Source organism: Gobius niger, assembly GCF_951799975.1.
Source record: "Gobius niger genome assembly, chromosome: 11".
Classification (NCBI taxonomy): domain Eukaryota; kingdom Metazoa; phylum Chordata; class Actinopteri; order Gobiiformes; family Gobiidae; genus Gobius; species Gobius niger.
The window spans coordinates 11,794,522-11,817,698 of NC_136862.1; the positions used below are offsets into that span (position 1 = coordinate 11,794,522).

Here is a 23,177-nt window from a genome sequence, read left to right on the forward strand (position 1 = left end):
TACAAGAGGAACAAATAAAAAGTAAATGAACACATAGCCTACACAAAACTGATCAGAGGGAGCCCAGTCTTATATATTTTTCATGGATTTAAAAATGTTTTTTATTGTTTTTACTTTTATCTAAGTCTACAGTAGCAAAATGTAATAAAGTTCATGATTTCACTGGATTTCACAAGTGCCACATTTTCACAGCGCTGGTCATCAGCATAATGAGTCATGGATGTGTAATGCACATACTATGCTTTTCACCAATAACCGAGCTGCCTCCTTGTTTACAGCCAATCACACTCGTGCAGGGGCGGATGTTCAGGGCCCTGTCGCGCGCGGTGCTGCTGCTACTGGAATTTTTTTGTCCATTACCCGCATAAATGGTGAGACTCGAAAACCAAGGTAGGACACCAATGTCGTAGATTATACCATGATTAGACATTATTGGCGTCATTGTGATAGTATCTCGGAGTTTCGTCTGTGTATCACTAACTTGTCTTGCTCGTGGTCATGTGTTAGCAGCATAATGTAAAATGTAAATAGTTAAGGCTAGCATCGTGTCCACAGCGTGCGTTGAAGGAAATGTTTTGATGTTGCACGTGGCACTGAACTACATAATATATACTTCAGTGTCGCGAACACATTTGTGATTTTATTTGTCTTGTCCGAAATTGGAAAAAGGAAAAAGGATAGGAGTTAGCCGAGTGACAGCGTGATGCTTCTCTATGGCGTGGTGGAACAGTTGGCGTTAACTGCCCGGAATTGGTGCGTCACAGCCCGCCTTTTGGACACGCTGAAATCCCGAGACCGTTAAGCGCTGTCTGAATATACCAGAATACAACAAAAAAGAGATATATGTGTTCATCACGACACACGATATGATGATCAGAATCTGTGTACGACATGTCTCCTCATTGATGTTGTGTCTGTTTACAAAAATGCTATAAAAAAATAAAAAAGCATCCGGTTGCTATTGACAACTACCATTCAAAGGAAATGTTAACAGCAGGATGTCTATGCAAACGATTGTGGGAAAGTAGCTAGCTAGTAACGCTAACTAACTCTATAACTAACTAGCTTGTAGTTGCAACTGCTTATGTATGGCATAGTTTTATCACATTAGGTTTTGTTTTTGTTTGCGTCTCTTGTTGTGCACTTAGAGTTACTTTATTTTTTCCTACAGAGATTGTCCAATGCGAAGACAACTGTTTACAAAATGAGGAGAGAAATCGCTGCTGCAGTATTTTTCCTGAAAAGGCTCATAAAAAGGAACAATAAATTAGAATCAGAGAAGATTGACCTTTTTGCTGAGAGATTTGCTTTTACACTCCAAGATAAATTCAAGGGGCACTGGTATCCTGAAAATCCCAGTAAAGGCCAGGCATACAGGTAACGTTAATCGTAATCTGAATCAGTTTGTGCCTCGTAATTTGCTATAAGTGACGTTACAATTGCATTTTGTTCAGGTGCATAAGGATTAATGAAGTGCACAGACGGGATCCGGATATTCTTCGAGCTTGCAATGAGAGTGGGATTCAGTACAGCGAGCTTGGATTGCCACGTGAGCTAACAATATGGGTGGATCCTGGGGTGGTGTGTTGTAGGTGAGTTTGTAAATAATTTAAAGAAACTATGTATTTCCTGTATTTTGTTGAATGTTTTGGTTGATGTGTTTGGTAAATTTATTTTTCAGACTTGAGGAGAACAAACCTTACATGACGGTGGCAACTTTGTCCGACGATGATGAGGATGACAAGGAAGTTACGAAGAAGGTCACTAGTGCCCTGGAGAGAGTAACGTCGGATTACCACTCAGGGACGTCCTCTGATGAAGAAAGTACTCGAAATTCCCCACTCACTCTACCAAACCGCCACTTTGATAACCAGGTATAGCTGCTATCTATTAACCTCCCTCTACTTCTACACTATACTACTATAGATGTATCAAATATTCAATGTGTTCAATTGTTCGTCCACGCAGGCCAGTTATGCGGCTCAGTGGAATTTCAGGAGGATGGCAACAGGACGGGGTCACATCTTCCCAAAACCACAGCACATGTCAAGACCTCGGGACAAGCCTATGCCAAGCCAGTTATTCAGGCCACAAGCATGGATTCCTCCCTCACTGAGAAGACCGCCAGGATACTGGGGAATCCAACATGGCTATCAGCAGTACTACTAGAAATGATGGGGATAATTCACATTGGACATTAAACCTAGAAAACCTCTAAAATGACTGACCAACGATTTTCGACTAGAATTTTTATTCCATTTTTATATGTAATAGCATTTTTGCACTTTAGACATTTTCTTATAGTTAGCAAAAATACTTTTTAGAAACACACTTGTACAATTAGAGGATTCAATTTGAGTCCTTTACATGTAGTAATAAAGTGCTGTATTTTTACAATGAGAAATGTTCATTATGCCACTTGTGATAAAGATTTATTTATTCAATGTGTAGGTGTAAAGGCTTAAATGTATGGAGATTTATTAAACACAATTTCTAGTCATGAAAACAATCTCACGTTTACTGGTTTCACCAAGAGGATCTGACTGCAGTTGATGGAGAGTCACGTGATAAGTGGAGCTCCAGACCTCCACAGAAAAAGATGTCACCTCCACTTTTTATCCCTGTGTTGTCCTGCAGACGTAGCGTAATTTCCAACTCCACTGGAACTCCACTGATCATGTGCCCTTCCATTTGCTGCATCCAGATCATAGATCGACCCTTCTTGATTTCACAGATCAATGTTTCAATGTGTTTATTAAATAATTCCTAGTTGTGAAAATGTTCTCACGATTTTGATGTGTTTATATAGGACTTGTTGAGTTAAAGTGCTTATGAAAGCCCCCCCTTATATACCACTGAGGCAATTTTGGAGCAAAAGTAGAATTTTTGTGTTTTTGAACAATTGAGACAATTGAACACTTGCTCACAGTCATAGAAATGTTACCTCTTTCTAACATTCTGTAGCCAAGGGTCAATAATCACATCAAAAATATAAAAACTATGTGAAACAGAACACTCTTAAATTAATGTTATACATGTTGTGATGAAAAATTAGTATGCAGCAAAATGTGTGAGTGAGTTGCCTTTTTTATTGGTGCTGTGATCCAGTGTTAATTTGACATATTTTATTTTAGTTTTAGTCTTAGTCTTTTGACTAAAATGTAACATCATTTTAGTCGAGATTTAGTCAAATAAAACTTTTCAATTTGAGTCTAGTTTTAGTCGACTAAAACTGCATGTCAATTTAGTCGACTAAATTTAAGACTAATTTAGTCGACTTTGCATTTATAATATTCATTATAATCATATTTAATCAAGGTCCTCGACTTCATGGAGCTGCTCCACATGAACAAAGCTCAGAGCTGTTCATTTGGCAGTGAATTTACATGATATGAGGCTCTTTCAGACGGTCAATAGAAGTTTGGATGATTTTAGTCTCCTTTTAATTTATATTTAGTCTTATTTTAGTCGACTAAAATATCTGGACATTTTAGTCATAGTTTTAGTCTAATGAGAAACTTTTAATTTAGTTTTAGTCCAATTTTAGTCAGCCAAAATATCACTTTGACTAAAATTAAGACTAAATATTTTAGTCGACGAAATTAACACTGCTGTGATCAAATATCCTCTTCAAACTTGCGGAAATATGATGACATATAAAAATGAAATATAAATAAGATGACAAAATCATTTGGTTAGAGGGCTGCAATATTAATTTAGAATATTGAAAAACACCACGCCTCTCTTCATTTATCATTTGGCTGTGGCATCCCTGTATGATAAGTGGTTGCCTGTCAGCAGATGGCGCTGCTGCACATCAAGGAGCCTCTGCGTCACGTGACCCGCGCGCGCTCCCACGGCTCTGTGCACGGTGCACCTGCAGAGAGCGGAGGGCTGGAGTTTGGATGCTGCTTCAGTCGAGTAGAAACCGCCGCTGTTCACACGGATTCACCCCCAACTTGTCCGATCAACTTTCTGTACAAGTGTTGGAGTAGTTAGCGGACGACGAAATGGAGCTTTGGACCGCGCGCTTTTGCTGTGTATTAGCCTTCATTACAGGTAAGTTTATCAGACGGAGCTACTTTTAGTGTTATTACTTTTAAGCAAATGGCAGCTACTATTAGCCTACAGTCCTCTCTCACACGCGGTGACCATTGGCCTGTTTTTTTGGAGAACTTGTAGTACAACTTGGGATCTTCTTCGTTGTTTTTTTTTGCTTGCTTTCTTAGAAAAACAGTATTTAGTAAGGCAAAGGCAAGTCTTATCACCCCTGGATAGCCATTCCTCAAGCGAAGGTCACTGTTGAGCCAAAACAAAGATTTTACGAGTAGCTGGGAAGTATGATAACTCTTTAAGGCAATATTCTGTTTAATTGTTTTTTCTTCTTCTTCTTTTAAAATCAGCACTACATCACGATTTCCCCCCATATACATTTTTTTTTTAAACACAGTTGCCGAGTAAATTGGCGTCGGAGGAAAGATTCGCGTGCGCTCTTTTAGTCCCTTCTCCCTCTCTCCAGCAACATAAGGACACCGGCGTTTTTTCTTTTCCTCGTGATGTCCTGTTTTTAATCGACAAGCGCTCGAGTTCAAACAATGGCAAATCCGCTTTAAAAAAAAAAACCTGTGGCTGCGCGACTTCAAAGCGATGCCTCTCTTTCTGCCCATCTGCCTTCACCTCACTCGTCTAGAGCACGTTTGCCTATTTGTGCCATGTTTGATTTTTCTATTCTCTGACCTTAACCTTCTGAGCCCACACACATAAGACTAATATATGTGCATTGGTTCAACAGGGCATCATTTAACTAACTTATGCTTTCTTTCACGTTACGCATATCAGTCCACTTAGTTCCTGTGTGCTGGGCGTGGCTGTCTCAGTCTCCTGTCCTGGTATTTCGACTGAAACTAGCCAATCGCTCCTCCCACTGTGGACAATCATGTGAAACTTTTCCTTTCTTTGCTCTATTTTCCAGTGGTTCCGAGGTGCCATCCCATAGATTTGACATATCTATGCTCTGATTGGCAGCCACAGAGCTGCGTCCAGGACAGTGACATTCCTGTGTGCTGATTAGTGAAAGCCCTTTTGTAATGAAGAAAGCCCTTGTTTTGTGTCTGCTAAACCCCCTCAGATGAAAAGGTCTGGGCACTGGTAGTATATGGTCGGGGAGACAGTGTGCGGTGCGGTGCTGTGCCCTTTTGTTTCCAGATTCACATGGTTGTGTACACTAGTTTGGGCTCATTACCATCTTAATGGCATCACGGCCCTGTCATTTGGAGGCTGTTCCACTTCAGAGCACAAGAACAGTATTTGCCAGACTCGTATCATTTCGGTCTGATGTGTGAAACAATGTATTAACCTTTGTAGAACAGAAATAACACATTTGTCCTTCTTGTCTACTGTTGCCACACATGTACTGTCCATCCTGTTCTTGTCCTTTTTTTTTTTTATACATGAATGGAGTTTTTCAGCAATCTCTCATTTTCTGTTTAGCTCCAGGTAATTTTTTTTGTAGAAAGTGAAGCAAACCTAACCGTTGACACACATATAAGCTTTATGCCTGGGTTTCTGTATAATAATTTGAGTTGATTGCTAGGTGAGTTTCTTTCTTGGGCTGTTTGAGATTTAAAGTTGTGTCTGAATCAGTATTCTCACTGTAACGAACATTCCTTTCTTGGATACCATTTGTTGCCGTACATTTTTGTCAGTCAAACATTTACTTTTCCCATGCGTTGCTTTGAGAGTGGTCATCCCCTTCCGACAGAACAGTCCTGGTTCTCATAGGCTACGCTCTCTCAGCTCTGTGGTCAGGAGGCAGGAGTATCACCACAAACCCAAGACAAACAAAACCTGGTGCACTATCAGCAGGCACTGAATGCAGTTACCTGATAAGCCACGGAGCAAAGGCCCTGACCGCGGCCGTTGCCTGGATACCTTTTGAAAACATAGACGCGGCTTGTCGCGGAGAGCGCGCTCAGTTTACCCAGAAATCCGCCCTCCCCCTTCTCAAATGTTACCTCCGTAGAAGATCCTCTTTTTTTTCTTGTTCTCCTCTTTGCTCGGAAGTTGGAACAATGGAGATCTTTGGTGTGTTGTTTCACATCAGGTTCAGAATGTGTTCATAACATCATTGTCTACTGTAACAATCATTAAAATGCCCTTTCATTGCACACCTGGAGGATAATGTGGCTACTTACGACATAAGGAAAGTTTCACAAGGCACTAAGCATCACGAATCGGGTTATATCTCTGCTGTAAACTTTGTAAGGAAAGTTGGACTTGTTGCTTAATATAGCTTTTTGGGGGTTTGGGAGGCAAACTTTGGACATGTTTTATGTTCAGCCACAGTGGCACAGGAGGTAGTCTTCTCGGCTTTGTTCACCTGCCACTGTGCCCTAGCCTGGCCAGCCAGAACACACCTTTTCCTCTTCTTTATAAAGATGTATCCTGCTTTTAACAGATACAAAAAGCAGCAGTGGATGGCTGGCTAGGCAAAATGTGCCCTCCCTCACCTCGCTAGTTTTTGCCTTTTGAGTTTGTCTGAGAGAGAAGTTAATGTATCCAATTGTGAAGCAACTTTTGAAAAAATGTGCAAGATTGATAGATACATTTGTTATGTATTACTGAACAATATTTCGTTCAATGACAATAAAGCACTCACTTGTATCGGCCAGCCGATATGAGGTATTTTACAATATATGGGCTATTGGCCGATATCTCCGAAACCGAAAGTGATAAAGAGCTCAGTCAGAGCTTTAAAATGTGCCCATAATTTCCTTGGCCTCAGGGGAGCAGAGAAGCATCGTGGTGCAAATTGGTCACAAGTTTGTACATATTTTATACATTTTATGTTGTAGACTTTTGTGTAATTCCTGAACCATAAGAGATGCAGACTTACCGTTTGTTTTGAAATCTACTGATTTTTGACTTTCAAACAAACTTCCTCTAAAGTACCTACTAAACATGAATATAAAAAGACATTATCGGCCTCTGTTAGATATTTCTGTATAAATATGATTGAAACCTTTTACTGTATGAATAAATGTTTAGCTATTGGCTATTTGAGAGATAAACAAAAACAACAGCATCAAATTAAATTACATAAAATATCTGCCTATATATCGGTATCGATATCGGACCCCTAAAATCGGTCGGGTCCTAGTTCTTGTTGTTAAAGGTCCTATAATGATGGTTTATTCAGTCTTTGTATAATTTGGAAAAATGACAAAACAACAAACAAGTCAACTCTTAGCTTCTGAGCTTGTTCCCTACAAGCACAGTGGGACATAAAGCAGTCTAATAAATGAATTGTTTTGATCATTTCAATACTCAGACTGCCGCCATTTTGAGTCCAGTGTCTAAAGTAGACTTTAAATTCCTGTACACAATATGCAGGATGTAGGGATTAACATTATAACATGGTCAAAAAGTCAGCTTGGCTTAACATGAGCCCTATTAAGTACGTTTTCAGGTCGCTGAAGTGCAACACACGGAAACTTGTGAATTTTTGGGCATGTAAATATCCTCTATCACGTGCAAAATGATATTATGCATAAAATGTGTTGCAATAGAAGCTTCTACAGCCTTGAGCTCTTTTCCTTGGACTCAAGCAGACAGCGAGGACCTTAGGCCACAGCTCCTCATGTGCAGGTCAGGATTCACCTGTCACCCCCAGCTACTTGTTGGTCCAACCATGTTGCGCCCACATCCTGTCCTCTGTCCAACAACCTACACACACTGCCTTCAGCCGTTGTCCTTGGAAATAAAAGCAACGCACAGAATGTGATTACACTCCAGAGACACTGTGCTTTGTCCTCCACGTCTGATGATGGAGACGACCGCATGAATATTCACGGCTTGGGACATTAATATTTTAACATGCCAGCGTTGCATGAGCACAGTGCCAACTCTAGTTCACCTTTCCATGGGTGTGAAGCGCTTATCCTGCCTCTGCCTCCCCATATTATCCCTCCTCCTCCTCTTCATTTTCCATCCATTTCATTTCCGAATTACTGGATGAACAAATTGGCTGCTGGAGAATCCACGAGAGTGATTAATAGTGGCTCTTGTTTCAGACTCCTGTTAATGGCGGCGCGGCCGCTCTGTATTCAGAGCTCATTTCTTTTTCACAGGTAGTGAGTACAAGTGCCTCCTGGGCTGCTGCCAAGGCGTTATGGTGGATGATCTATTGGCACCATTTTACTTGAGCCCTGTGGTCATAAAGTCAATGTTACACTGACAGATTTTTCAAGTTCTATGTCTTCTAATTTCTCTAATGCTTTGACCAGAGTATTGACCTTCTGACCGCGAGTCCCTTCAGTGCTATGTAAATCAAACGTACAATAATGTCCAGTGAGTTAAGCAGCGTAGCAGTTTTGGATCAATGAATTAAATTAGTGGCCATTGGGTTAGTAAAGGTCAGGCTTTGTTTAGAGGCCAAGGAGTCGTCACATACCAGCGAGCCTCCGTGCTTCACTGGTTTTCAGTTAGAAATACCAGCGTCATGTTTGGCCGGGTTGTTAGCATGGTTCTGAATGTGCGGCAGTTTCTGCAATGTTCATTGATTGAACAAGGTGAGTACAGTGCTGCGTGTCCCAGCTCTCCGGAGTCCATCAGTCATCATCACAGTGTCGCTCTGTTGGGCCGATAAACAAGCCCAAAGCACATTCATCACTTAGCCACTTGATGCCCAGAACTGCCGCACCCTCTGCTCTTGATTTGTGTGGCCTTGTTGGCATGTTGGCTTCAGTGACCACACTCGGGGAAAGTAGTTATGGGTTTGTTTTATTGTAAACATCTTCCTATCAATTCATGTTCGAAATCCTTCCAGAGATGGCATTACACAGTATAGCAGCATAGTAGCTAATTTCCACCATTGTCTTCCATTGGTTTCTGCTGTGGGAAGATGATTATATTTCCTCTTGCAGCGATAATCCACTGCTCTGCTAAGAACATTAACAGTTAATTGTGTGTCTAATCTAGAAAAAAAAATATGGCTTGGAAAATTAGCGGCCATAAGCAGGGGGCGGGGTTTAATTTGGGAGGAGGAGGGAACAGATGTGGAAGTGCCATTTATAGCTCTACTAGCTCATTGAAAAACATTAAACATTTCCATCTGTGGGCTTGGAGGAAAAGGCAGAAAACATTTGTAAAATCGTAATCGGTATTCAATCTCTCTTGCATCGCGCTGTGGGCTATACCAGTCAATTATACAGTATGTTATTGTGTTAGAATACATTAGGAGTGGGCGATATGCCAATAAATTCATATCACAACTTTTATTCATGAGCACTTAATATTTTTAGATTGCCTTTAAGAGGTAACTTAAGCCATCTGTGGAGGAGTGAGTGAGGAAAGTGTCTGTATTTCACCTTAGAGTTGCATAAACCACTGAATCACAATATGACAATCTTTCCAGCATAGCATGTCAGCACAGGGATCAGATTACAATTCCATTTGTATCATATCACCCAGCTCTTGGAAGTTCAGAAAAGAAGTTGTCATTGACAGTGACAGTGACTTAAATCTTTTTAAGGGCTAGATTGAATATTTACACTTTTGAAATTACTTAATTTTTCAAACATTTTGTGCATTTACTGTCTCCCATTCTTACTGCCTGGAACGTGTAGCGTACTTAATAAAGATACAGATTGGGTAGTCTCAATTAATTTTAATTATGAAATATAAAATGCTCAAGTTGTAGTTCTAATCGGTTTAGTAAAAGTGACGTTTCACAGCTGATCTCCATGGTAACGCAGGACAGTCAGCGCCATAGAAATAAAAAGGAGAAGTGGCGTTCGATCCTAATGTATGGGAACAGCTAGCAGACTTTTTCAGAGACCATTAGCTTTCTCAATGTATTTCTCCTATAGCCGTTAGCATCTGCCACCAAACATAACAAGTTATGAAAACAAGGTAAGACAAGGCAACATTATTTATACCGCGCATTTCGTACACAAGGCAACTCAATGCGCCTTACATAAGAAGATATGCAAAAAAGCAATCCGGTTAAGTTTAGACAAAGCACGTAGATAAAGACATGAGAAATACACAGTAGACGAGGTTTTAGGGGGACAGGAAGGACAACCAGCCATTGGCCGGGGGGTGGAGCTGAGGGAAATGTTTTGAGGCAGACGGGGGCGTGGTTAGGGAGGGGTATGTGTGTGCAGTTGTTTACAATCCTGATAGTCAATGAACAATCCAGATGTTTTCAGCTTTTGTCAACCCATCGACCACATTTAGATGAGGTCGAATTCTAGTTAGAAATCATTAATGAATGTACAGACCTTTTGAGATTTTACTTTAGATACAAATCGGCGTCTAAAAGTGTCCTCTGAGCTAAACGCTAACTCAAATTCAGTTCTGCTTTTTCTCGGGTCAGATACACATCCAGTGGCCACTAAACACATCATCTTATAATATGCTAATGAGAAATAAACCACAGAAATTGTATAAATGCCATGAAAAGGACAAATCATAACTCTATTCGTTACTATGGGTGCTGGGCTTCCCTATTCATTTGTATGGGGATGAAACGTTCAATTTAAAACAGGTCCGGGAGCCGTTGGTTAACAAATGTGCGCATTTTAGGAACAGCCTCAGATAGCTAAAGGCATTTCTGTGATTTCTATGGTCAGTGCCATACTGGAGGATAACAGACAGCTTTCCATAGACTTAAATTAGGCAGAAACTTATCAATATGTATCTCTAAAAGTTTGAAATTACATAACTAAGCGAAATTGCCTTTTTGGCCAGCAGCACTTCCGTACACACTAAAAGTTTCAAACATTATGTTAGAGCTGTAAGCTAATCACAGTTGCTAATCATTCGTTAGCATTTTAGGCAAAATAACATTTAATAATTGCTATTTTTATGTCACCCCATTTTGTGCAGTACCCCGTGGTTGTAGTAATTCCTGTTGCCTCTCTGTGACAGTAAAAAAGAGAGAAAGGCAGGATAGAGGAGCAGTTAATAGCTTTGTGATTTCAATTCGGGCTTAGTTTGACATTATTTGCAGTAGAAACATTATCCAATAAGACAGGTGGCGTTTTGATGAATTGTTTTGATGTATTTAGCAGGAGTGGCCCAGAATCAAACAAAGTTGTTTCACTTAAGTTTTCTCTACCTTTTTATATTGTTCTTTCTGAACAATATTGATGGTGTTTGCGAGATTCCAAAAAGTGTCAGATTAAGCATAAAATATTCCATTTATGACATTCAGTTCCTAAGTCTCTAATATATTAACTTTAGTAAAGCCTTTGAATATTTCTTTGTTGTAAAGTTGTCACTAATCTCTTTTGGCACTGCTGAGGCAAGAAAACACTTTGTTTCATAACAGAGCATTACAAGAGATTAGATTAGATGTAGCCCTCCCTTTAGGGAACGGAGTCATTGTAATGAAAGATACAAAGTTGACTTTATGAGCCCCACCCCGTACAGCCAAATCCCTGTGGTGCAGTTTATTAGTGAGAGGAGTGGATATGAATCGGACAGAAGGTGATGTGTGTATTATTCCACTTGTGAGTTGTTGTGTTTTTACATTAAAATGCAAACCAATTCACAATCTTAAAACACCAAAGGAATGTTTTGCTTTGAATTTAGTCCAATATGAATCGCACATGAATCTCCCACCATCATTTCCTAAGAGTTTACTGTACATCGATTTTCAGTTCAGTTCAGTTTCTCTAATTATCTCCTGCTGCATCCATGTTCTCGTTGCTCTTTTGGATCTATTGCAAAGATGAGCAGTGCATCTGTTAGCCAGCTATGGGAAAGGATCAGCGCCCCAACCACGGCAAGGTCAGCTCGCCATAACAGACATTTAATTACAGTAGTGCATCTCGCCACCGTGTGAGGAAATCGGCAGCTGGCCCGCTCGGCCTCTAGAGAGATGAGATTGCTCTGAAAATAGCCCCGTGGCAGTGGCTTTATGACGGTCCGAATACACATTATCACCAACCTTAATCTGGAGTGCTGCTGTATTAATAAAACCGGCACAAAAGGCTAACTCCTCTCTCTGCCGAGTTCCCCTAGAACCAGCTGTTAAGTGTCGTAATGGGGCTATGTATAATTCATGCGCGCATAGTGAAAGCTTGTCTTCTCTGGCCAGTAATAGGAAAGACTCAGCCTCTTCTGACTCCTACATGTCCGTCATGTTCGCAGCTTTGCCCTCGTCCTCTTAAGTGTAGGGAAATGAAGGGAAGATCAATACAGACATGAGTTATCAGCCATAGCTCGAGCCAACACTCTGCAGCAGCACGCTTTAATGAGCCGCTGATTAATGATAAATCGCCATTTTATCAGTCGACACGTGTCGAGATGTCCCCCGAGCTTTGAAGACATGGACAAATGCATGTCGCCTCAAGTGGGATCTCTAGATCAGTGGTTCTCAAAGTGTGGAATTGGGCTTCTTCAGGGGGTACTCGGGGTCTTCTGCAATTTTAGTCTTACAGATTATTTACGTTGCTTTAATGACTGATTTTTTCGACATGGTTTATACACAGTCGAAGACATAATTTAGTCCAAACTATGGCCCTGTCCACACGAGGTCAAACTCAGGACTAAATACAAAAACATTTTATAAATCCGGCGTATCATCCATCCGAAACTGGCGTTTTGGGGGTTTGTAAACAAACATTTTCCAAACTAGGTCCCAGAGTGGAAAGATCTCAAAACACTGTTTACACCGTGGCTTTATACGGCGTCCCTGCACCTTTTTTTTTTTAAGATGACTTGACCGCGCCAGGGTTGCGTCTGTTGTCCATAATCTACAACATATAATATCCTTTACTGCACAATCCTCCACTTTTCTGCTCCACGGCGAGCCACAGATGACCGGGAGAAAAATTCAGCCTGTGATTTGGACAGACAGTAAAAGTCGCGGTTTACAGAGAAAGTTTCTGCAATTATAATGCTGTATATATTTTGTTTACTGTATGACATGAGTGAAAGTAGAGAGCAAACAAATCACAGTGCTGCTCTACTTTGTTTATCCAGCAAGATTAGCCATGTGCTCCGGGGCTTGCCATCTTTGTATAGACCATTCTGCTGTTTTTGATCTTGGTAAAATATTTTATGAGGTAGTGCTTGGTGTGATTAGTTCGAGAACCATTGCTCTAGATGGATGCTTTTTACTTTCTGTCTGCAGTGTTGTCAAGTACGCTCAGATTCCAACCACACTGATGATCCAGGATGCTGCCTAAGCCCTGTTGCATCCCTGTCTAGACAAGTCAGGGGTTAGACTGCGAGATGCCATTCAAGTCATCAGGGAGTCGGCTTGTGTGGCAGGTTTGAGGCAGAGGCACTTCGCTACATCCACTTAACTTCCACCAGTGAAACGACCTTGGAGTGGTCCCCTTTTGAAGAGGTTATTTTTATTTCAGGATTACAGCAATGTTTGTGCTTTATTTATAACCCAATGGAAATAACCCGGAGATTCAGCTTCGATTGGTGCAATAGGTCAGGCCTTTCATGGTCATTTTTTGTGATAGAAATTTGTTCTGGGCTCATACAAACTAGTGCTGCTTCTTAGATCTTAGGAAATATCAAATTGCTTTTTTCCCTTCTAAATGGCCTGGTTTGAGTCTAAGATATAGGCTTAACATGTTTCATACATAAATCCTAATTGAGAGTAAGACCGATGGTTTTGTTGTTGTTAGAGGTCATATTACTAAATAATGGCAGCCTTTGCCATTTGGGAATTGCAACCAATAAAATTGCAGTTTTCTTTGTGATTGTGATGACTTGTAATTATACAAACTAAGATGTTATATGTTTTGCCAAATTAATGCTCATACACTCGATTACAAAATAGCACACCCATTGCCTTTTGAGTTGAAGTAATTTCATGGTCTGATGTGCAATTTACTGCTGGACCCACATGTTTATGCTCAGTGTTAATCTGTTCAGATGTGTCCTGTCCATGTCCATGATCTACGTGCTGCAGCTGTTTGGCTGTCGAGCACTGGATGCTTCTGGGTCAACATCCTGAAATGCCAAATTAGTCTGTTCACAGTCTTGTTTAGTAAATCATTACTTCCAACATGTTGTGTCCTGGTTTAAATGTGCATTTGTTTTCCTTTCTGCTGGTGGTGGGTTTATTTTTAACTCCTTTCTCCATTCACTTGTGTGCGCCTGTAAACAGGACTGGCCTCCTCTTGTCTGGGTAGAGAGTGTGCCTGTGCTGGAGGCACAAGTTAAGCCAGCGGCCTCTGTTAAACTCTAACAGCCTCTGACAGGGTTTGCCTGTGGCGTCCTACAGGGCTCCGCACTCAGGTGCTCTCTCTACACCTGCATCGGAGGAGCTGAGAGCAACACAGACCCCAGCCTATTAACATCAGACCTGCTCGCCCTGGCCGGAGACAGTGGTGGAGAGGAAAAGGATTATCCATCTTGTTATCTTTTAGCAGCGCTCTTATCTTGATGTCCTGCTGCAGTGCAAAGGACAGGAAGGCCTGTCTGGATGTTCCGCTGTGTTAAGTGCTGTGGACAGAAAGGGCGGCTTTACACATTGTGCTGCTGGAAAAGCATTTGTAAAAGAATTGATGTTTTAGTTGTTATTACAAAGTACTCTGTCAGTAGGCCATTTCCGTCTTTCCCCAGGGAGCTTTCAGCAATTATTGGATACCCTTTCAAAAATACTACTGACATACTCCGTACTTTGTACAACTGTATCAGGACGATTCAGGAGACCACTGTTATGTGTAGTGTCCTACAGGTCGTACATCTATATTTAGACCATTTTCACGACACACATCAGGTCGACTTCTCTTGATAACATGAGTGCCTGGATTTCCTTGGGCATTGGTCTTGAGATGCAGTGACCAATGAAATCATGCATTACTAAAATAAATAACTTTAAATAACTTAAAACACAATCTAAACCTCAAAGCATCCAAAGGTATTATCAGTACAGATGCAAAGTTTCAAAACAGGGATTGCTTCATATTGAGAAGTGAAGGAGGGACGCAGGAATGTTGAGGGAGGCTCTGTGGTTCTGCTCGCTCTGAGTCTGAACTGTCTGTAGTCTGCCCTGGACTCGTACTATAATCCCTTTGGCTGTCTGGCTATGATCCAACACACTCTTTACCTCGCCTGTTGACTTGACATACATTAGTGTTTGTCCTGGAGTGCATTGAAGGTACATAAACACTGAGGTGTGCAGGAAATCTAGTGTTTTTCTTCAAGATGTTAAGTAGAGTGAAATACACTTTGCCTTCCCTTGACATAACAGAAATGTGGCACTTTGTTTTTTTTTGAGAAGCCTAACTTTGTAACACTCCTCGTCACTAATCAAACTGAAGACTGAAATGGTTCCACAGAAAGGCCATTAATCCCTAATTTACCGCTGTGTTTCAGGGGGAGCACATTCACGCTCTGCTGCTCTAAGCCGACTTACTTATGTGTTCATTTCTGACATAATGAAGCTGCGGCCTGGGAAACCATACTTTGCTCTGTTTCTGCCCTTTCTGTGCTGAGCTCCTACAGTGTAAATGTGTGTTCTACTGCAGCAATAAGATCCTGTACACATCACATCTTCTGCAGTTTGAGACTTCTGTTTGTCTGTGGATGTCTGAGTGAAGTAGCAGCTCTAGTGTTTGATCAGCGACACTGCCTTCTGATCACAGTTGGCGTTCGGCCCCGGGGCTCGGACAAAGGCTGAGCTGGGGCCCTGGTGGGGGTCTGCTCTGTATCAGAAGCTCTATTTGTTTTGGGGGTTGGGGATTGGACTGTCAGGAGACCGTCTCCCCACAGAGACATGTGGCTTTCATAGACTGATGCTGGACTCCTGCAGGCGTTGGAACTCAATACCTGCTGCTATGTGTAACACACTCAAGGTGTGACTGAGATTTTTATCATTCCTAATTTACTTACAGATTTTCCACTTGTTGAGGAAAGTATTACTGCTTAGGTATTGCTGAGAATAGGCTGATCTGATCATAAAGCTAAATGGCCTGTGTGCTTGATGTTCCTCTCTGACATTGTTCTGAGTTCTCTGCTACGTCTGCAGTCATGTGAATCACTAAATCTATCATTACGACACTCCATCAGTTTTTATGCTTGCTTGTCATTTCCTCTTTAATATCCTCTCCAGATGGCTGTATTGGCACATTTACGGCTGTTTCTCATGAGGATGTTTATCAGCTCGCTATCAGTGACTGGCGTCTGTCCTATCAGCTGTAGAGCACATTCTCAGCCCTCGTCTCTGTCACCAGCTCAGTGACTTCAGCAGTTCCTGAAGGACACGGCCGCTCAGCGCCTCCGCTCCCCTGGACCACTCTTATCTGATATTCAGGGTGCGTCAGATATTAGTCCCTCAGTTTGTGTGGGGGGGCGATGTTGGGTTCAAGGCAAGGCTTTATGACTTGCTCCAGAACAGTTTAACACAGGGCTTTTGAGGAGCAGCAGCTGCTTAAATCCACGGGCAGCACCTTGTAAAATGGTAATGAATTCTATAAATAAGGAGGACAATTCCCAAAGCTGAGCGCTGCATGGAGATTATCTTCAAACCATTAATAAAACAAGACAAAAGTTCTTTCTGGTCACTCTTTCTTTGTAACATCAGATAATCAGAGAGATGTGGACTCGCTGCATGCTGGCCAGACAATGTGGGATCGAGTCGGGTTCCATGATTTTGATATATTTTCTGTCTCGTCTAATGAAGTGTACAAGCCCGAAAAATGGTGTAAAAATCACACCTGACCTCTATGTATAATCTGAAAGAATGACGACTTGAGACAACAGTGCTCTAATTGCTGTTGTTAGCAAATTTTCCAGCCTTCTCATAATAAAACAGTTCATGTGCTCCTGTAATTATCATATTGTCGTACATTGCAGCAGTTGAGCGCAGTTAGGTCTCCACATTAGCAGCGGCATAAACACATCCCCAGTGGGCTCGTCTACAATGTGTCAAAAGCCCAGGCGGCAAACCCAAATGCCCATCATTCGTCACCCCTTCATCATTTAATGCTCAATTATGTCGGAACAGCCCGGGGTCACGCACACTGGGAATTGGATGCGTGGCAAGTGGAGCTCTCAGGCTGCATTACAGTACAATCACTATGGTTCAGCAGCGACGGCCCCGCGCTACACTGAATAAACCAGACTCCACCGGCTCGGCCCAGGAGCCCGCGGTCCCGCAAATTGAGTAGTTCCAGCAGAGCCACTGGGGCAGGAAACCAGTTCTGAGCTTCGGCTGCGCCGCTCCCTCCGAAAACATAATCATGTTCTTCAGTGTGGTCACAGGGGACGGCTCTGCATGTCTGTGATGTGGAGTTTTAATTTGCTCATTTCAAACCCCCCAGCTGTCATTTTATCATAATGAAACCCTGTTAACTCCCATCGCTGTCAATCCCAGAAAATGTGCCACGTTCTTCAAAGGCCCTGTCATCGTTTTGAATCGCTCTGCTTTCTCTGGAACAGTTACTCATTGTCTTGTGAGGGTATAAACGTGCTTTAATGGTTTCGACCATGTTTATTTCATTCATGCGTGTTTTTGTATTCCTGCATTTTGAATCTGTCGCCTTCTCACGAGTGCAAAGCGCTTTCCCCCGACCTGCTTATGTCAGAGGGTGGTGTGTCTTTACTGTCCAGACCCCTTCACTGGACTGATTCTGATCACTTCAGCTCTCAAATTGCCTGTGCTTCAAATCGTTCTCTGCTGAATCAGAGTGGAGAACTATTGGAAGTAGACTGTACATTTTGAACACTTAGAAATTCCCTTCCATGAATATTATTTTGGGTTATATATCGTAAACTATGCTAAAGAATCCTATTACTGAACGATATTGAAGTAACTTTCGATATCCGATAACGATATTATTGCGATTTTTACTTTTCAACTATTTCAACGGTTTGTTCCAGTCTAATTAAACACAAATCGCAAGTAACTCATTTTTCAACAATTGTGTCAAAAGAAGACTTAAAAAAGACTACATCAGGACCAAAACAAGACTAAAATTGAATGAAGTTGGTAAATGTTCAACTAAAACTGAACTTTTCCACAATTATAAGTTCAATGCATTGTTGGGTTTGCAAAAATTGGCTGAGTTTGCAAAAAAAAAGTGTTGATCTCGGTTAGATGAAGACTTTAATGATGTTGTTGCGATATATTGTGACAATACGGATATTGCATCATCTATTATCGCGATACGATATGTTTTGCGGTGTATTGTGCAGCCCTAAATCCTATGCTTTAGAAGCCTGAATAAACATTTTATCAAAGCTTTAAAAAAGCAGATTATATTTGTTGTTCAAGGACAAATGGCTACACAGCGAGCATCTGTTTGTTTTATTAAATTAGCTTAAATACTACAGTAATGATATGCTGCTCCTGGGGCTTATGGAGTACCACACACAAGGCTAATTGCGTGAAGAATATGCAAATCTTCTCTCCGGTAAACTGGAATAAACCCAACGCGATGTCATTCACCCCGCAGAGTCTTATCTTGTTGCTGTTTTTCTTGAGAGCCCAGAATAGCTTCTGTCTTTTACTCCCCTACGGTAAGATGTGGCTTTTTAGATTTTACTCGCAAGGATGCTCTGGAAGGTGAAAGGTCGGTGAACCCCTAATCCGCCTGATTCTTGCCCGACCCGCAAGACGTTGGACATCTTTTGCACGGTCGCCAAAAGGGTCACAACAGGTCAACTTGTCAAAATGCTTGTGGTTTAACGGAGCATTTCGTGGGTTTATCACTTGTTGTGGAGGGATTTGCCACCCTATACAATAATGACTTGTGCATAATAGTTTCGAAAATACTTGCCATCTTTCCTTGTCACAACACTTTTAATTAGGCAGGCAGTCCTCTGGAGAAGGACCATTAACTTTATAAACCCTACGCTGCATGCAATGTGCGAATTTTGAGAATACTGTACAGTTTCCTCATCATTACTGTGTTGTATTTGTCAGCCATTTCATTTACAATGTCCATAATGAGCACTCATAGAAAATAGCCTGAGAAATAACATAACGGTGCCTGCATTAATGATTTCGCCAAAACAACGAAAACTTCAAAAAGTTCCATTTAACGCAACTGAACAAAGAAGCAATTGTCACGTCTGGAAGCCGCCAGTCCCCTAAATGATCATTTTAATTGGCACAACGATTGGGAGCCAAACTGTTCCATTGTTGGCTCAGGCTTTAGACCAGCCTCTTCTGGATAGTAAAGTAATGTGACTTCCCATTCACCGGTGCCCATTCTGCAACCACCTCCTCAATCTTCCTGTATGTCTTCTTTTACCTCCTATCTCCGTTCTTTCTTTCTCTTCTTTCTCCCTCTCCTGCTGTCGCCCGAGCACCCCGGCAACCTTCTTCTCTGAGGGATTGGTTGCCAGGAGACAGGATTCGCTCCCCATTGTATATGGCGATCTGCGACAAAGGTTGGAAGGAGGGGGGGAAGCGGTGGCTGGCGGGCCATACAATCAACAGGCTGAGGGAGAGAATTGGACAGGCCTACGATGAGTGCCCGCCCTCTCCTCGAGCACGCCTCCGCCGCGAGAGGGTGGGGGTGTGGGAGGGTAGCGCGGGAATGGACATCGGCGTGAATGAATAGTAGCGGGGGGGTGGTGGACACTCCAAATTCCTGGCGCTTATTCCCGGCGTCTCAGAAACCGCAGGATGTGCTGTGTCAGACTGTAGCGGCGACTGTGAAAGGTTATTAAGATGGACTTTTTAATTAGCCAGCGCCCACCCGCCCTCTACTAAGGACTCATGCTTTGACTCTTGGGTTGAGTTATTGCCTTTTCCCACTAGTATGTGCCTGGCTCTTTCGGCTCTCGTGTATATCAGCTTAGTGCTAAATAGTTTTTAGTACAGCTTCCCTTTTGGGCCAAAGTGGGCAAAGCAAGAACTTAACGTGATGTGTTTTGCAAGTTTTGTAATGCAATCGTTTACAAAGCACTTTTATGGACAAACCATTACATTGTGTATTCACTCTATACTCTGTGGTGGTAAGTTCTGCCCTGGGATAGAGCAATCTCACTGTCTTTTGCCCAGGCGCTGGTTTTGTGTAGAAGTGTCTAAAAATCTTCCTCAGGTGCAGCAGATCTCAACGGAGCTCAAAGCAAACTTCATGCCACTGGGATGATTGTTTGTGTTCCCTTCGCATTTCACGTGCTACTGGCAAATGCTTTGGTCCGACATAAACAATCAGTGCTGTCTGATGATGTCATCAGGCCGCACGCTTTGTTTGCTTGGGCAGGTGTGAGTAAATGCCAGCGGGGGCAGGTTAGACAGGGATCTCTCAATAGGGGATTAGTTTAGAAACGTGAGGTATTTCTAATATGATTTGGGCTTTTTTAATTGTCCAAAGAAGATATTTAGATTTTTAAAATAAAGATTTAAACAGATAATCGATCGTGATTTAATTTATTACTAAATAATCGTGAATATTGTTTTTTCTATTATCAAGCAGCCCTACCAAAGAGCCATTTTAGCTCGTCACCGTCACACTGTCATGATGAAAAAAGGGCCAACAACATATTTTTCACCATCGACATCATTGACAAAAAGAACACTGACTCGCTGTTCATGAAGCACAGTCTGAAAACAGGACCTATAATCCTGTCCTTCAGCTGATTTACTGCTCCACGTAAAACTCTATTTATCCAGTGTTCCTTTGTGGTCAGTGTTAACTTCTGTGTATTCAATTTTATTATGATATATTAAACCACAAAGTAAGATGCAAACACTGTCTGTTGTTATTGTTTTTTGTTTGTATTTCGGGCATTGGTGCGAGGACCCTAATCCCCTTTTTCTGTTGCATTACCGACCTACGGTCAAGCAAGGTGGAGCAGGTATTGCGCAAAATGCTACTCTTGGAAAATGCTTGTTAGTTTCTGGTTAGTGTCTATATGCCAAGCAGAATAAACTCCTTTACTATTTTTCATGGCTTTCATCGGACACTGCTAATGGTGTCCCTTATCAGCTCATTATATTGGCTCTGGAAGAGGACGGCCCGTTTACCCAGCAGTGCCATTACTCTAAATAAAGCTTGTCTACTACACATGCTGCAGGCGCTGGCAGACTTTGAGCTCGCTAACATTATTGTACGCTTGCTAAATGTTGACGGTTAATGATTACCCGCTAGCAGCAGGGTTGCTTGTGTAGGAGGATGTGTAAGCCTATGCTGTGGTGGCGATCATTCATTTCTACAGGCCGCTTATTTCCTCATTAATTCTCAAATCGGTTTGTGGGGTCGGTAATTCCAAATGAAGACTGCTGGATGGTCACACACACGGACAGGACTGGCTGGAGTCGCTAGTATTTGTTTTTTAATTTGCATGTTTCATTATTGCTTCCTTGTTTGCCTTCACATTTCAGCCTTCTCATTAAACGTTTACACGGAAAGCAATGCTGGACAGCAGAGGCCATTTTATTCTTTTGTATGTATCGCAATTAGCAATCCAATCTTAGATAACGCACTAGTATAGACATTATTTCACACTGAAAGGCATGTAGGCTTTATCAGACATGGTAGCACAAGGTAAAGGGGGTGAAGAGCGGGGAGAGACTTTCTGCAAATTGTCGATGCTGTGACCAGAACAGCAGCCTTAACCACTGGGCTATCAGCTTTACATGCTTGTATAGACTTGCCAGACAATCATGAAGCAGCTAATAAATGGTTTAAACTTTTTTAGTTGTCATGGAGTTTTAAATTTATATCTGTATTTGACCGTCCAATATTATGCATTATTATTATTATTATTTTTTTTAATGAACATTGAATGATGCTTTGTACTTGCTTTACATTATGTTCTTGAGTGGAGGTTGGTTGCACAATGCTGAACACTTTAGCATTGGGATTTTATAACAACCACCTGATGACATCAGTGTGTGAGAGCCAAGTGTTTTCGCTTTTGAGGAGATGACAGATTGAGTTACGTTACATAACATGAATGAAATAAAAATGTTTTCATTTGGAACATCATTACAGCATTGTTGGTTATTGGTCTAAACACAAAAGTCAATTAAACAGAATATTGTAGGCCCTTTAAGCTGTCAGCCTTCTGTTTTTTGTAAAGAATTTGTTTCATTTCTCTCTTTGTCCCTCGCTGACACTGCTGTCACCCGAGCCAGCAGTGGCTCACAGCAAGCAGCTCTGGAAGAGATGATCTGCTCAAATGATGCTTGGTGTGTTTTCCCACTGGTGAGCTACTAAATGTAATGGGGCTGTGGCTGAGCTGTAATTTAAACAAATGCCTGCTCAGGGCCTGACGTCTGTCATTGATCTAACAGCTACATCTGACAATGTCCCTCACAACCTGTCACCGCAGCGTTCACTCAGTCTGATAAACGGTTCCAGCCCAGTACTTTCTCTTCTGCAAGGCAATTTTCATCTCTTTAAATGCAACTTTGAAAAATGCCCCGGCTCCTTTAAGTGCCTGATGAATTGACACAGCTTTCCGTCATGCACATGCCAGGAGCAGTATCCGTAGTGACATTGATCGACACATATCTTGCCTCTCTCTCTGTATACGGCGCCCTGTTTCTCCTGCTTTTGCTGATGGCGACGTATCACGCTCTCATCAAGGCCGTCTGTCAAAGTCTGTGGGCCGAAGCCAGCAGCTGCCGCCCCGCGAGCCACACAAAACTAAACTACACCCCGGTGCTTATAGGCTCAGACAGTGGACAATGGAGGGAGCGTCTGAATGTAAACCATAAAGCACGCACATACAGTCTCTACGCCGTGTGCGTTTGAGGCTGTGTACAGCTGATGGACATGAGAGCCGGCAGGGAGAATAACCTGTGTCTCATGTGAAGCCGTCTTTGGGCTCTGAGGCTCACGAGACATTACCATCTATGAAAGCCAAGCACAATGCACACTAGTATTAAAACTATATAACTTCAAATATCAGATTACCTCTGGGCTATTAACTATTGCAGCTCATCACTGTCTGTTTAAGCTGCTCTGTGCTTAATAAGATGCATATGAATATAAAAACTACAAACAACAGAGGGGCTTTTGCGATGCTTGCTGTCATTGCTTTGTCGTGACACACATTTTCAGTGTTTCAAGCAGTAACATATTGTGGTTACACAATTTGTTTTAAAGCTGCTCCCCTCGGCTTGCTGACTGGAAGGTGGCAGGCTGTCAGAGGGATTTTAATGTGTAGAGGCAGCATGTGACAACTTCATTCTCTACGGATGGTGTGTGCCTCGCGCCTCCAAATCCCATGAATGG

General features: G+C 41.9%; 2 protein-coding genes across 2 annotated transcripts in view; both read left to right on the forward strand.

The window, feature by feature from the left end:
• Positions 1 to 330: 330 nt before the first annotated feature.
• btg3 (B-cell translocation gene 3) lies at positions 331 to 2,546 on the forward strand. Its single transcript, XM_079566885.1, has 5 exons — positions 331 to 390; positions 1,172 to 1,377; positions 1,455 to 1,592; positions 1,682 to 1,874; positions 1,969 to 2,546. The coding sequence occupies exons 2-5, from the start codon at positions 1,205 to 1,207 to the stop codon at positions 2,167 to 2,169; spliced, it is 705 nt and encodes a 234-aa protein (XP_079423011.1). The 5' UTR covers positions 331 to 390; positions 1,172 to 1,204; the 3' UTR covers positions 2,170 to 2,546.
• A 1,324-nt stretch (positions 2,547 to 3,870) lies between these two features.
• cxadr (CXADR Ig-like cell adhesion molecule) overlaps positions 3,871 to 23,177 on the forward strand; it is a 36,329-nt gene continuing 17,022 nt past the window's right edge. The window contains exon 1 of the mRNA XM_079565850.1: positions 3,871 to 4,059. Coding sequence (XP_079421976.1) covers positions 4,011 to 4,059 — 49 coding nt within the window. The 5' untranslated portion in view covers positions 3,871 to 4,010. The remainder of the gene's footprint in view (positions 4,060 to 23,177) is intronic.